The sequence below is a fragment of the Drosophila hydei genome, unplaced genomic scaffold (assembly GCF_003285905.1).
Source record: "Drosophila hydei strain 15085-1641.00,03,60 unplaced genomic scaffold, DhydRS2 tig00000149-arrow-pilon, whole genome shotgun sequence".
NCBI classification, from domain to species: domain Eukaryota; kingdom Metazoa; phylum Arthropoda; class Insecta; order Diptera; family Drosophilidae; genus Drosophila; species Drosophila hydei.
Genome location: NW_022045678.1, coordinates 4266647 through 4280916, shown reverse-complemented (window position 1 = coordinate 4280916; position 14270 = coordinate 4266647). Strand labels below are relative to the sequence as shown.

The window sequence follows — 14270 nt, the reverse complement described above, 5'->3', positions numbered from 1 at the left end:
AACAGCGAGTTTCTTTAGTTGCCCAAAGTATTCCCCATTCCCGATGTTGACGCGAAAACTATCAACAGTTGTTCCTATCAATCATATTTCAGTTAAACTGCAAATACTATATATATATATATAAACATATGTAGTATATATTAGAAACTTAATGTTTAAGATTAAAGATGTTACGAGTTGTGTGAATAAAAATGCATAAGATTGATTGCAATTTGTTGTTGGCGTCTAATTAGCGAAGCCTTTGACTGAATTATTTATGAGCCCAACTAGAGTTGTGTAAAGTGGTCCATAGTTTGGGGCTGCGAGCTAAACAAAAACTGCCTTTTGTTATAATTAGTCGGCTAAGCAAGCATATAGACAGCATTTTACATATGCACACACACGCTCGATTGTGGGTGTGTGTGTGTGTGTGTAGAGTGGGCATCATTGGATAGTGTGCAAAGGTGCTGGTCATTGTGCGATCGGCTTGGTGTGAGCCCCGTTTATAAGAGGACCTGTGCTTACCTGTTCCAACTCAGACGTGGCCAGCTTGCCACACAGTAAACACGAGCTACCGTTCGCGATCAAAGTGAGTGAGTGAGCGGGATCTGCGCGAGGGAGCTCCGAGCGTAAGCCGCGAGCGGGATCTGTGAGAGGCAGCTCGGAGCGTGAGCGGGCAGAAAGAATCGTGGCTAAGAATCATAATTGTCTGAGCAACTCAAGCGAGTCGTTCGGCTCTGACACATCATATCAATTCGATCCAATGACTGAACAGAGAGAGAGTGAGAGAGTGAGAGATGTGTTAAATATAGACGCTTCGTTTGTTTTCATAACTTTTGCAAATCGGCGACGCAGTTCGATTTGATTTTTTGGGCAGAGTGTGAGTGACTGAGTGTATACACAAGCTAAGCTAGCTGTGGGAAAGGGCATCCGTGCCTGATAAGGCAGTAAAGAACACTAAAGTCGACATTCCAAAAGACATTCAACCCAGAGCACGCCTTGGATGAGGCCAAATCAAACAGAGCGAAGACAACGATATCCATTTAGCTTGGGCCTAACTGCGCGAATTTCCGAATCATATGTTAATTTCGTGACTGGTTTCTTTGTGAAGAAAGCTTGGCCATTTATTATTCCGGTATTCAGGCAAAAAGAGTCTAAATATGGTGGTCTAGCCACTCGGGCGGGTAAATCCGTAATTTGCTTAGAAAAATCCCCCCAATGAACCATAAACAAGAGCTGTGCAAAAGTGAAGTGCAATAACAAGATATTCTCAGACCTCTCATAAACGTTCGACAAGTGCGAACAGAATTGCGAATAAAGAAGCTTCGAGCCTCGAATCGATGTGATGTACAAAATGCGCACCAAATTACGCGGCGCTTCCAAGAACAACAACAACAAATGTTTCTTAATTGTAGAAAAAATACAAAACAAAATAGTAAAAAAGAGCAACCAATTAGTGAAACCGGTTTAGAAATCTCCGGACAAACAAAACTCATATAGAAATCAATTAATTTACATTTTGGGAATTTCCGCTTTGAATTTGGTGATTTTCTCACATGTGCCGCCCCCTCGAATACCCGCTCTCTCCCACTGTCCCCCGCCTCTGCATCTCTCACTCCCACGCCTCCTTTCTCTCGCTATTATTTTTGAGAATCAATAATTGAAAAGTCGTGTAATTGCAATTAGACGGATTCTTATCAAATTTAATTGAAGGTTACATTAGGGCACGTGATGGGCGCAGAAATAGGTCCGGCTTAGGGGGAAGCATTCATTGCAAGAGCATTACAGAGTCGACTAGAACACAGCTTCGTAGTAGTTATTGTTTTCTTTCTCGAGTTAGGTAAGCTCTGCTAAGTCGATGCCGACCTCCCCAAAGCTAACGAGTGAGAATATAGACAAACAATGAGTTTAGAACTGTTTGTGATTTGCATAGATCGAGAATTACGAATTATATAAGTGAGACTCATTAATGGAAGATGAAAACAAATCATCAAACTCAAGAGCAACGTCTACAACGGCAAACCGGATCGCTTACAGCTTCGCCGAGACCTGTTTCTGTCTCACATTTAATATTTTATATTTGTTTATTTTTCATTTGTTTACTTTTTATTATTTCCAGCTAGAATCAACCGAATTTTTATATGCAAATAAAAATTAAGAAATAATATGTGGAAACTTTTGCTAATTTGTATCGTCATGAGCGCATTATACACTGAGGGCGATGCTGCATCATCGGGTGAGTACAGTGAATACTTAATATATATATCGTATAACCCATCACAAGTGTGTCTGGTTTCATAGAAATTATGTAACTTAGTGCAATATGAGATCCTCGTATATAGAGTATAGATACTTGAAATCGTGATCGATCGTAATGTTTAAATGTTCAAAGACACAAATAAAATATGAAAATCATAAAGGAAATGCTATCAATAACATATAGTTATATTAATAAAATAAGCAAAAATAATATATAAACTACTTTTTTGGAGGTAATCACTCCCGTTGTGTTCCTTCCTCTTTCTTGAGCTGCCCCTCACCATCGATCCTTCAAGGCCTTGCCGTTCTAAATGCTCTAACTGACTACCTTCTGTTGTCCTTTTTGCTGCAGTATCTGTTCAGCATAATCATAGATTCCTCTTCAAGCATCTTTGTCTTTGCACATTTACTTTATTAGGATCTTAACTGTGACTTCGGAGATCACTTCTGCCAGGTAGCTGCTTTCTTGTAATCACCTATCCAACTGTGGTCTGCATAGTTTGCTTAATTTATGCAGTTGGATTCGGCACTTTTGTCTAACTTTTTTAGGTACTTTCGAATTCATGGATTTGGTTACATAGAGCAGAGAGCAATTTTGTCAAATAGAAATACAGCTTACCTTGATCTAGCTACTCTTAATAAGATTTGCATTTCTTTTACATCTCAATTGACCAGGAGACTATACGCAGCTGTCGCGAATCATTGCTTATGAGATATATATAATAAAAATAATATATAATAATAATAATAATAATAAAAAAAATAATAATAAAAATAAGAATAATAATAATAATTATAATAATAATAATAATAGTAATAATAATGAAAATAATAATAATACTAATAGAAATAATAATAAAATTAATAATAATAATAATAAAAATAATAATAATAATAATGAAAATAATAATAATACTAATAAAAATAATAATAATAATAATCATGATAATAAATATAATACTATTGCCAAAAATAGTACAAATAATGAAAAGGATCATAATTAAATGTAATTAAAATGATATAAAAAATCATGAAAGTGTTAATCATTATTAAATATTATTGAAAAAAAGAAAATAATATTATAAACTATTGTAGCTATGAGATAAAACAGCAAAAGTCTCGGACTGTAAGCCGGATCTTCTTAGTTCAGTTGATGAAATGACTCAAGCACAGTCAGTAAATCATCTTTCGCATGAACTTATAGTATTAACTGTCATCAATTATAATGTTAATTACAGTTAGAAGCGAACGTGAAATCGATTGCTTTAATGATCCATTGTTGTTAGGGATCGACAGCTTGAAATGGGCCAAAGTACGAGAAAGAGTTGGCAGACTCACTTCATATATTCAGATGCTGTGATTAATATTTTTATTTAATTTTCTATTGCAGGCCGGAAGGTGTCGCGCCGTCGTCGCGGCTATGCGGGTGGGTATGCAGGTGGCTATGCCAGCAGCGGCGGCGGAGCAGGTGGCTATGCTGGCAGCTACAATGACTACGATGACTACGGCGGCGGCTACTCATCACATTTTGGAATCACGGATCCCTACCTGTTCCACCAGCAGCTGACCAACCAGATTCTCGCCCAGAACTACGCAACCCAACAGTGAGCATTTTGGCCAGACTTTTCTATACAAATGGGTGGTGTTTTTGTTTTTATTGTTTTACTGGGGTATGCTATGGGGGCCTTGGTGGATGGATGTTAACAGCGCTTGCTATCTATTCTTGTAGAGCTATAACGGGACTGGCCACGTCGGGCGATGCGGTCGCATCTGCGGATGCGACCATAAGCGATGATGACACGTAATTACACAGCTTTCCTATCTCACTTTCCCCAACACTAATCCGCATGCTTAGATTGTGGCCGGCACAGTAGCTAATTGCAATCCCTGTGCTTGTTTTTGACAGCCGCATCCAGCAGCAGATCGCCGCCCAGCAGGCCTACCACGACAATGTGGTGCGACAGAACAGCTATAGAGGCGGCTCGGGAGGCTCCTACAACTCGCACCGCTATGCACCCAACTATGCCCTGGCTTCTGGCACCATCGGCTCCAATGGAATCAGGCAAACTGCCTACATCAGTCCCGCTAGTGCGGTAAGCGAATGGCTCTTGCAGCTGGCTAGAGCGTGGCTAAAGCATTTCCCTTTTCCACAGGCAACACCCAATATTGTGAACCGCTTCGGTGGCCCCAGCAGCAGCGGTGGTGGCGGCTTCAAGGGCGTCTCTGTCTCCTCGTTCAGCAGCAGCAATGGCGATGGCACCAGTCGCCGTGGTGCACAGACAACCATTAACGACAATGGCAAGGTGACCTCCTACTCGGTGCACTCTTAGGGTGGACCCATACCCAGCCCAGATCAGAGCTTAACTCAACTCTTGGTGTTTAGCATACATATTATATAAACCATACGGCAGCTAATAACTCTCTATTTATATGCTTTGAACACACAAATACACACTCTATATATATACTTTATATATTCCAAATTGTAAGTGTTTCTCATTTAGGGGGCTTCACTGTCACAGGCAGGTTTCCAACTTATCAGTTTAGCATATATGCTAACGAATGCTAACAAATCTCTATTTATATATCGAGAGCACAAAACGTATTTGATATATATGTCATGTATTTGAATTTGTTACGGAGACTTTACTGTATTGCTAAATTGAACACTCACTCACAGGGAAAACCCCGAGTTAATTTACTTGATCCTATATAAATTTCGTTAGTTTCTCCCTTATTTGGGCTTTGTCAATTATTTATTCTATTTGCCTTTCTATAAATAAATGAAATCAATTATATATTTGATATAGTTAAGCTTTCTCATTTAAAGGTGCTTTACTGTAACAGGTTTCGTTTATTAGAAAGTTTATGTTTCTTTCAGCTTTCTACTGATAATTCCCGTCCATTTGCATGACAAACATATGCAAATTTTTATGCCATTTTGTTTTTATTTATAAATTGAATTTATTTTATTTCGCGACCTCTACAATTTGGCAGATAATAACCTGAGCAAAGTTTATCAGGCGGCACAGGAAATTGTCTCTGTGTAGGTTATGGATTTGTCTCATTAAGAACACAATTTATGGCATCAATTCGTACGGACCATATACATATAGGCACTATATATAGCTGGCCTCTTCGTGGCGACTCTAGTCAAAGCTAATGTTCAAGATGCTACGAATTGAACTTGAAAAGCAGAAGGTTTTCCCAGAGCCCGAGCACTGCTTTTGTGTTCAAGGTATTCGAGTAGCGAATCGTCCAATTGGGAGAGGCTATTCAAGTGGTAATCGCTTGGAACTGTTCTGATTAGCATTTAGCGGAAGCAATAAAGCAAAAGCTTGTGTTTGTAAACAACTTACATTATTTTTATTTACAAATCAACCGAAAACCGATTCCGGGAAGTGCCACTGTGAATCCGATTCGAAACGAATGCGTAAAAGTATTCCAAGCGCCATGAAATCTCACTCAGGTGATTCCCATCGCTGACTGCAAACGAAACTGTTTAACAGTTTCTAAAACATTCAAAGAGTGTTTTCAGTTGATCACAGTTATAATAGCATACTCCTCAATTTTGTACTATCTGCTAAATCTTGCAATATATATATATATATATATCCGCTGACTGCTTAAATCAGCCAATGATTTTCCTATAAGGGACTGCATATTGCATGCATAAAATTTGAGTTTAACGACTCTCAGCTGTTCTATAAAACAGTTGAGCTTATTTCTCTACATATATACTACTACTACATATAATGCTTACATATATATTCTTATATACAGTGAATTTGGGAACTATGCTGTTTCTATACACAGTTGGTTTTAAATATTTGATTATTCTTCATTTTGTGGGCATAGCCAAAAAAAAAAAAAAATAAATAAATAAGTTTATATAAATATTGTTTATCGGATACGTTGTCTTTATTGCATTGACCATGATTTCTTCTGTCTGTTACATTCATTTTAACATAGCAAATATATCCAGTTAATAAATTTTCGTTATGATTTTGGGTACAAAAAGAAGTTTTCAAATATATTGTCCCAAAATCGTGCAGGCAGGCAAAGCTGCTAGTTTCTAAATTTTGTGTTAGACAGACAGACACAGAGAGGTCTATAAATATAAATATAAATATTTATATATATATATATATATATATATATATATATATATATATATATATATATATATATATATATATTTATATATTTATATTATAGATATATATATATATCAGATTAACAGAATTTTAATCTTAGACCGTTTAATACGACAATAGAATACAAATGATGCTTAAGTATATGCTTAAATATATGAATAAATAAATAAATATTTATTCAAATATATTGTATAGAATCTCTGTATATGATTATAATGAATATTATATAATAGTATCAAGTGAGCAAGTTATTAATGCTAACTTTCAGAAAACATCTTTATGTTACTCCTTTATGATATTAGATATTTTTGTTATAGCTGCAATTGCTTCTTAGTTTTGTTAGTTGATGATTCGTAATAAACTATTACAGGGTTAACTTGATTCAGAGAAAAATCGGTCACATTTGTTACTTGAAAGCCCAAGTCCGCTTTGATCTCTCTCTATCTTTAAAGTTGTAAGCAAACTGACTGAACAGCCTGGAATGGACTTCAAAATCCGAAATATAAAAAATCTGTGTATTTATTCCAGAAACGAAATAAAACGAAGCAAACGAAATTAAGTGATCGATTCTAATCGATGATAAGCAAATGGATTGAGCAATCGAATACAAAATCGATAGACTCGTACTGCGCCTGCTAAACAGAAATATACATTCAAAATTTCAAGCCGTTGCTTAATTGACTCAGCTCGTCAAGCTGCTCAGAAATATATGTACTTTATGGGGTCAACCACGCCTCCTTTCGCCTGCTACATGCATTTTCGCTAAGTCATTGTGCCCTAAGCACCCATTTTCAATGGGTTCAGCCTAAAGGAAAATAGAACGCCTAAGCTTAGACGACTGAATATGCCTTCACCTCGCACAGAGAGCAATAGCTTATAGTCGCTGTATACATGGTCGATGCTCTAATGCCAAACTGCTTTTGTCAATGGCCTGTACTTGAATATAGACGCAGTCTATATAGGTATGCATATGGGTCTGTGCATGTATTATAACACAACTGTACATGGCAACTATGTACATAGATTTCAAGGTTTCGGCACGAAAACAATTCATATCAGCTGTCTACATAGATGTGTGTGTGTGCGTCTCTGTGTGTGTTTGTGTCGCAATTACTTTCATCACTGATTTAAATAAATAATATTAAAAGTTTCTGCACCAATTCCGAGTTTAATTTCGTAGCATTCATATACGTAGCACACATTATCTGTGCTGCCCAATGGCAAGCTCTCTAGGTCAAGAAGCGATCTGTTTTAAGTCCGAGTAGAGCTCGCTGTTATCTATAAGTGTCTGGGCGGCCTGTTTGGTTTTTAAAGCGCGCTCCCATCGTTGCTATTCATTAGTAGAAATTCAGGCGCGGGTCTCGCACGGTTTTACGCAGTGGCAAACAATTTCCAAAAGACAAAAAACAAACTCAATATGAGATCTATGTTGGTGCTGGCTCTGTGCCTGGGCGTGGTCTGTGCAGGTAAAGAGCTCCTTTAGCCATTCGAAGTGTTGAAAGTGAAAATAAAAAAAAAAACAGAAAAGATCCTTCTGATCTATCTCGCTCTCTGTCTTCCTCTCACACTCTCCTACTCACGCTTGCCCCTCTCTCTCTCTCTCTCTCGCACACTGTTTCCGCTGACGTACGACACGTTTACAAATTATTTCTGAATGAACTTTTTACACAACACAAATTGTGCAACGTCTCGTTGCAGGCATGTGTCGAGATAAGAGATTAGAATTTTCCAATTAAAATTTCGATGAATTTGCTGGAAATGAAATGAAAATAATGCTGTTTCTTTTTCTCTTATAGATTTGGAACACAGGTAAGTCGATCACAGTTGCGAGACGATCTTTGAATTAACATTAATTTTGGTAACCAATGTTTAGAAGCAAGCGGGACGACTTCCATAGTCGGTAAGTGCCGTGCGGCGATATTGAAGATCTCATTTTATGCTTGACAAAAATTGAAATTTCCAATTGGCAACATGGTACTAACCCACCCAAAATTCAAGAAATTTGTGAAAAAAGCACTAATCAATTTAGAGACTGAGCAACAGGAATATTGTGCAACAGACTTCGTGCTTAAAGCTGTTGCATAATATTCGTCCAGTCAGACGTCGCCTTGATCTAATTAGATTTCACCCACAGCCACTATAGCGCCCATCAGCAGGCAATCGAAACGGCGCGTAGGAATGCCTATGGCTCGAGTGGATACGGCTCCAGTGGATTGAGCAGCTATGGAATTGGTGGCAGTGCCGATCTGGCGGTCGGTGGCGGAGTGGGTGCCTCCCTGGGCAACCTGGAGAGCTCCTACGATTCGGTGGGTGCCGTCGAGGGCGCGGAAAGCAGCAGCGGCAGCGTAGGCGGCGGCGCTGCCTTTGGCGCCAACAATGCGGCCTCTTATGGGGCACAGAACGCGGCCTCCTTCGGCTCGAACAGCGCCTTCTCCTCAAACTCTGCCTTCCAGACGAGCCACAGTGCCAACTTTAATGCCGCAAGCGCGCACAATGTCGGCAGCAATGTGGAGTTCTCGGATGCCAACAATGCTGGCACTGAGGTCAACTTTGGTGGTGCCGGAACGACCAACTCCGAGTCGCTACTCTCTGGCAATCTGCAGGCACCTTTGGCTATTTCAGCTCCTGTTGCCAGCGGCGGCAATCTTGAGTACTTGCACCACGAACGTGTCGTGTCCAGCGCACCACAGCAGGTGGTCTACACTGTGCCCGGCGGCTCCCAGAAGTATGTGCAGCATGTGGAGCGCGTGGTGGAGCAGAAGCCTTCAGTGCAGTATGTACAGGTTGCCCAGCCCGCTGGCACCTCCGAGCACTACTATCAGCGCAAGGTGACGACCACCGCCTCGGCGCCACAGATCATTCAGCAGCCTTCGGCTAGCTTCACCTACGGCTCGAACACGGGCTCCAGCTTTGGCACCAACTCGGCCTTCAAGGTCAACCAGAATGTCGGCTTTGGCAGCAACTTCGGCCACCGCTCGGGCGCCCAGTCCCTGTTGACCGCCGGCCAAGCCGGAGGCATCAGCTTTGGCTCCGGCAGCTCCCAGCTGCACCAGCTGATCAACCAGGCCCATCAGACAGCCAAGCAGCAGGCAGCCAGCGGCAGCTCGATTAGCACCGGCGCCGGTCTGACCAGCGCCAATCAGCTGCAGTACGGCGGCTCGAACGGCTTCAATTCCAACTACGGCTACAACTCAGCGAGTTCCCTGAACTCTGCTAGCTCCTTGAATGCGGCCAGCTCTCTGAACTCTGCCAGCTCCCTGAATGCTGCCAACAGCGGCTCACTCTTGGGTGGATCCCTGCTGGGTGGTAGCACAGGCTCTCTGCTGAGTGGCTCCCTCTTGGGCGGATCCTCCAGCAACAGCCAGCTAAATGCCCAGAGCAACTTCGGCTTGGGTCTTTCCTCTGGCCTAACTAGCGGTCAGCAATTGTCCGGCGCAGGAAACATTGGTGCTGGCATCGGTGGCAACAGCGGCTACCAGACCAAGCAGTGGGAGAAACAATCCAAGTGGTCTTCCCAATCGGAGGTATGCCCCAATTAGCTCTCTGCCTCTCAAAGCAAAGCAAAGCTCACCTTTTCTCTTTGAACTCCCCAGTTTGACTCCGATGGACATGTCAAGAACTACAAGGATCTGGCCACCGGCGAGAGCGAGAACTACAATGTGAACGGCAAGCAGTTCGGCTACAATGCAGCCACCGCCTCAGTTGACGACAACGGCAAAGTGAGCACCTACAGTGTGCACTCGTAAGATGTAACTCTCGACTCATCTCTTTCTCTCTCACTCTGCCTCACCAAGAATAGTAGCATCAAATTTCTAACTTCCGCGTTGTAGACGGGTCAACAAAATTGTTAAAAATAAAAAACGAATTTTTAAAATACATAAAAGAATTTTAATTGCCTTTGATTTATGAGGGTAACTCGCACTTGGTCACTTCTGACTAGAGCACTTCAGCAAAAGGTCTGCTTATTCATTCAATTAAAGAGCTACTCTTAATCTGCTTCTATTTTATGAAAACACTAATGAAACGACAATGTTTTATATTGATTTAAAAGAAATCAAAACAGTGAATTTCGTTTTTCCTCTTTTCCTTGGAGCATGTTCAAAAAAGACTCTTTTAAGGATAGACCAACGCATCGTATGGACAGAATTTGAACATTTTTGAGGTTGATGCTGAGCTTTGGGAAATCGCAAACGCTTCCTTCTGCCTGTTATAAGCACTCAGGCTAAGTACATCATCTGGGATTCTACCTCGTATTGATAACAATTTCCTAATCTTTTCTTATACATATTTCCATGGAGTGCGCTAAACAAAATTTCTTAGCTGGAGCCAATAAATTAGTTGGTGCAAGCTAGTGTAAGAATATCTTTGGATTGAAAACTGAAATGATCTATAATTGTGAGCATAATCTATATATATTTGCATGCTCATTAATGGAGTTAAAGAGTCCATTGATTGCAATGTCTAACCGTCTATGTCTACCCATGTTTATCCGACAGTCCGTAGGAAAACAGACCGTTTTCTGTGTTGTCCTTGCATATCAAGAATGCCTTGTATATTGCAAATTTGTAGAGCCTTAGTCACAAGTTTTGTATACCTCTTGAAGGCGTGGCAAATAGAAAAATCTATAACTTTCAAAAGTTTTGTAGCTAAAGATAAAAACTTTGGCTGTTTAGTTACTGCAGAATCCTTTGTAACTTCTTTACCACAGAAGATGAATTTTTATATTATAGTACGATAGATCATATCATATTTATATATATTATCTACACATACCAATGCAACAAGAAGCAGAGAAATAAATTTTTCTAATAATTTTATTTATTTAATTGATTAAGAACTTGCAAATATCTGGAATATAGAATTTTCAGGAGAAGGGTTGCTCCAACTTGCCATCGATGTGGACGGCTCGACCTTTGACCACTTCCCTGCTGGGAGAGTCAGCTTTTCTGCTGCTTTTGTTGTCCCGACGGGCTCGGTAGTCGTAGGAGGACATGCAGTAGCAGGGCTTCCAGCTGGGTTGTCGCTGCAGCTGGCTCTGCTCATGTGGCGAGCGCTCCGTAGTCCACACGGGAACGTAGTGCGTCCAGGTCTCGCCGTTGCGGTAAATGCTGCCACTGGTATCATCGGCGGTCGTGTAGACGTGCTGTGGATAATACTGGGGATAGTAGTCAGCCGGGCTTGATCTGGAGCCACTACGGTTGCTGCCATCGTAGCCGCGATGCTCGCTGGAGAAGTTGGGATTCCATTGGGCTTTGGGGTTGCTGGGATTGCTGGACTTGTGCTTGGAGTCACGGCTGCTCGAACGACCCTTGTAAATGGGCACGCTGGCATCCTCTGGCATGTGAGAAAGTGAATAATTGATTGCAGTGAAAGACGAAGGTGAAAGTGATGCAGGCGCCCGCTCACCTTTCTCGCCCTGCTGCTGTGCTGAGCTCGTCTCATTTGCGTCACCCTCGGCCGTAATCTCGAACGTGATGTCTGTGTGAATGCCCACACGTTTCTTGTGTTTACCCAAGTCCGTTATTTCGACGCTCTCCTTGGATTCTATTTGGGTAGTTTGTTTTGGTTAAAGTCTCATTTGATTTGCCCTTTGCTCTGAGCCAATTTAATTACCTTTCGTTTGCTGCTGTCCATCGCCCGTGTCGACTGTAACACGCACGCCGTGTATCTTTGGCCGATTGCCACTGTTGCTTCCACCTCCTCCGCTGCCATTGCGTCCAGAGCTCTGATCATAGCCAGCGTTGCCCTGTTGCCCCTGTCCCTGTCCCTGTCCCTGGCCCTGTCCCTGGCCAATTATAACTGGCACTCCAGTTTGGTTGTTGCTATTGCTGCCATTCTCCATGTCATCGAAATCCAGCTTGGATGACACTTTAGTCGACTGACCTGGTTACGGTGCATATCCAAAGCGCGTCGTCGTTGTTTGTTTTCGGTTTAGCATAGAAATTAGATTTAGCAGAGAAATTTCATTTAAGTTATGCAAACACATCGACTTCCAATACCCCCGCTTCAGCCTTAACCACGCCCCAAAAGGAACATCAACGGAACTGGAGCGTATCTGAAGCTGCCCGCGGCGAGAGCATCTGTAAGTGGAGCAATTAGCTCACGCTGACTTATTTATGGATATATCTCGCTCTCGCTCTCCATCTATCTATTGCTCTCCCCCCTCTCTCTCTCTCTCTCGTTCCCTATCTCTTGTAATCGTACACAGTTGACTGCCTCTCAAGCGGTCGAGGCACACTTTGACCACTTTTAATTGCACTTCAATATGCAAAGTTTGCTCTGCTAACTAAGTAGATTAAGAATGGGTTGCTAACACAGTTGGATTCAGATTGCATTCCCTTTGATAGTTTTTATATATTTATTGAAAATATGGAAGATATCGTACTAGAAAGTAGTTAGTAGTAGCCGTAGATAGCAATGGTATCATCAGCCTGAGTCTGCCTCTAAATATGTTGTTTCAAGTAAGGCGAGCAACGACTGCAATGGCTATGCAGCTTAAAGATTCTATAGAGGAATGTAAAAAAACATTATTTGTCAAGCAGCAAAGAGAGAGAGAGAGATAGAGATGGATATAAAATATTTATTAAATATTAAATATTTATTAAATATTATTAAATAAAATATTTATAAATACTGTCAACTGAATTGAAGTCATATTTGAAATATACTTTAAAATAGAAATGAAATTTCAAAGGCAATTCCTGGCAAAAATATTTGAAATTTTGTTAAAATATAGTTTAAATACATTATTTAATTTACGTCAAAAAATTGAATGATTTTTAATAACTTTTTAATTTGTTATCAAGTTTTTTCAGCATTGTTCATTGCAAGTCCATTCACCCCTTTGGGCAAAATTTGCAAGAAATGTTTTGTTATAATATTTTTTTTTTTGGTTTGGGGTACGCGAAAATTCCCAAAGAACTGGAAAAGCCCACGGCCGTGCATGTTCAAACTAATGACTAATTGTGAAATGGGCAAACATGAGTCAAAAGCCAATTTGAGGAACAACCTTGGGCGCAATGATGAGTTAACAGAAAGCAGCAGAGCCATGCCAAAAAGGCCACGGATCCCGGCAACATTTCACAAAAAACTGTTTACAGATATTGAAGAAGTTGGGTATCTGATTGGCACTCGCGACACGAGATCTCGACTTCGGGGGTGTTTTCAGTGGAACTTGTTGAAAACTTTCGAGCGCGTCTTATGTGCGCACTTAAAAACCAGCGAGAAACGACTAAAAAATATCGCAAACGCAAACCGACTCAAACCGATTTCAAATATCTGCCGAGATTCATTAAAAAATTAACTAGCCAACTGTGCAGTTGCTTCAGACTCTGTTTCAGTTTCAGTTTCTGTTTCTGTTCTAAAGGCTGACGTTTGAGCTTTTTTAGATAACATCTTGACTGGGCTTCCAACTGAGTCGCTGAGTTTGTTACCGGACTGCACTTGAGTTGCAGTTGAGGCTGAGGCATCGAGGGGCGCCGCAGCTTATGAACGTAATGCGTATAAAGACGTTACCCCCACCTCCCACCTACCACCCCCTGTCGCCCCCTGCCACTTCATTAAATTGCCCGTAATCGGCTGGCTGGCATCTTTTGTTATTGTTTTTACTGAAGTTTCCGCTGTCGTACGAACGAGTATGTATCTTAAAGATCCCATTGTGTCTGTTGAGTTGTTTTTTGTTCTATCAGAAACTGAATTTTGTTTTTGGTCTTGGCCGCAACGCTCTCATCGTTAATCATGAGTCGGAGATTCGAGCAGCTACCACAATTATATTTTGTGGCAATTTTGACAGCACAAACGATTATCTTCATTAGCCGCCGGACCATCAAAGTGGCAACCAAATCACATTCAAGTTCAAGTTAAGGCTTCAGCTTT

At 41.0% G+C, this 14270-nt stretch overlaps 3 protein-coding genes across 5 annotated transcripts; 2 read left to right on the top strand and 1 right to left on the bottom strand.

The window, feature by feature from the left end:
- Positions 1-498: 498 nt before the first annotated feature.
- On the top strand, positions 499-4717 carry LOC111592556. Of its 3 annotated transcripts, none has more exons than XM_023304847.2 (6): positions 501-568; positions 2099-2215; positions 3629-3842; positions 3968-4039; positions 4145-4331; positions 4392-4716. In XM_023304847.2, exons 2-6 carry the CDS (start codon positions 2146-2148, stop codon positions 4566-4568), a joined length of 720 nt encoding a protein of 239 aa, XP_023160615.2. In that variant the 5' UTR covers positions 501-568; positions 2099-2145; the 3' UTR covers positions 4569-4716. The 3 variants fall into 3 exon arrangements, with proteins under 3 accessions (XP_023160618.2, XP_023160615.2, XP_023160616.2); XM_023304848.2 differs by lacking the exon at positions 501-568 and adding an exon at positions 845-859; XM_023304850.2 differs by lacking the exon at positions 3968-4039 and having other exon boundaries at positions 499-568; positions 4392-4717.
- A 2999-nt stretch (positions 4718-7716) lies between these two features.
- Positions 7717-10255, top strand: LOC111592663 (uncharacterized transmembrane protein DDB_G0289901). The gene is made up of 5 exons (XM_030223198.1): positions 7717-7861; positions 8192-8204; positions 8269-8295; positions 8530-9919; positions 9989-10255. Exons 1-5 carry the CDS (start codon positions 7813-7815, stop codon positions 10139-10141), a joined length of 1632 nt encoding a protein of 543 aa, XP_030079058.1. The 5' UTR covers positions 7717-7812; the 3' UTR covers positions 10142-10255.
- A 986-nt stretch (positions 10256-11241) lies between these two features.
- Positions 11242-13637, bottom strand: LOC111592622 (hornerin). Its single transcript, XM_023304957.2, has 4 exons — positions 13405-13637; positions 12009-12278; positions 11802-11939; positions 11242-11729 (listed from the first exon to the last, which is right to left on the bottom strand). Exons 1-4 carry the CDS (start codon positions 13472-13474, stop codon positions 11260-11262), a joined length of 948 nt encoding a protein of 315 aa, XP_023160725.2. The 5' UTR covers positions 13475-13637; the 3' UTR covers positions 11242-11259.
- Between the last annotated feature and the right edge of the window lie 633 nt (positions 13638-14270).

Excerpts from the sequence above, each read along its gene's own strand:
- LOC111592556 (XM_023304847.2), top strand. The coding sequence starts at position 2,146 with ATGTGGAAACTTTTGCTAATTTGTATCGTCATGAGCGCATTATACACT. Across the intron at positions 2,216-3,628 it reads GGGCGATGCTGCATCATCGG|GCCGGAAGGTGTCGCGCCGT; the intron begins GTGAGTACAGTG and ends TTTCTATTGCAG. Across the intron at positions 3,843-3,967 it reads CAGAACTACGCAACCCAACA|AGCTATAACGGGACTGGCCA; the intron begins GTGAGCATTTTG and ends CTATTCTTGTAG.
- LOC111592663 (XM_030223198.1), top strand. The coding sequence starts at position 7,813 with ATGAGATCTATGTTGGTGCTGGCTCTGTGCCTGGGCGTGGTCTGTGCA. Across the intron at positions 8,296-8,529 it reads CGGGACGACTTCCATAGTCG|CCACTATAGCGCCCATCAGC; the intron begins GTAAGTGCCGTG and ends TTTCACCCACAG. Across the intron at positions 9,920-9,988 it reads AGTGGTCTTCCCAATCGGAG|TTTGACTCCGATGGACATGT; the intron begins GTATGCCCCAAT and ends TGAACTCCCCAG.
- LOC111592622 (XM_023304957.2), bottom strand. The coding sequence starts at position 13,474 with ATGTTGCCGGGATCCGTGGCCTTTTTGGCATGGCTCTGCTGCTTTCTG. Across the intron at positions 12,279-13,404 it reads AACTCATCATTGCGCCCAAG|GTCAGTCGACTAAAGTGTCA; the intron begins GTTGTTCCTCAA and ends CACCGTAACCAG. Across the intron at positions 11,940-12,008 it reads TGGACAGCAGCAAACGAAAG|AATCCAAGGAGAGCGTCGAA; the intron begins GTAATTAAATTG and ends CTACCCAAATAG.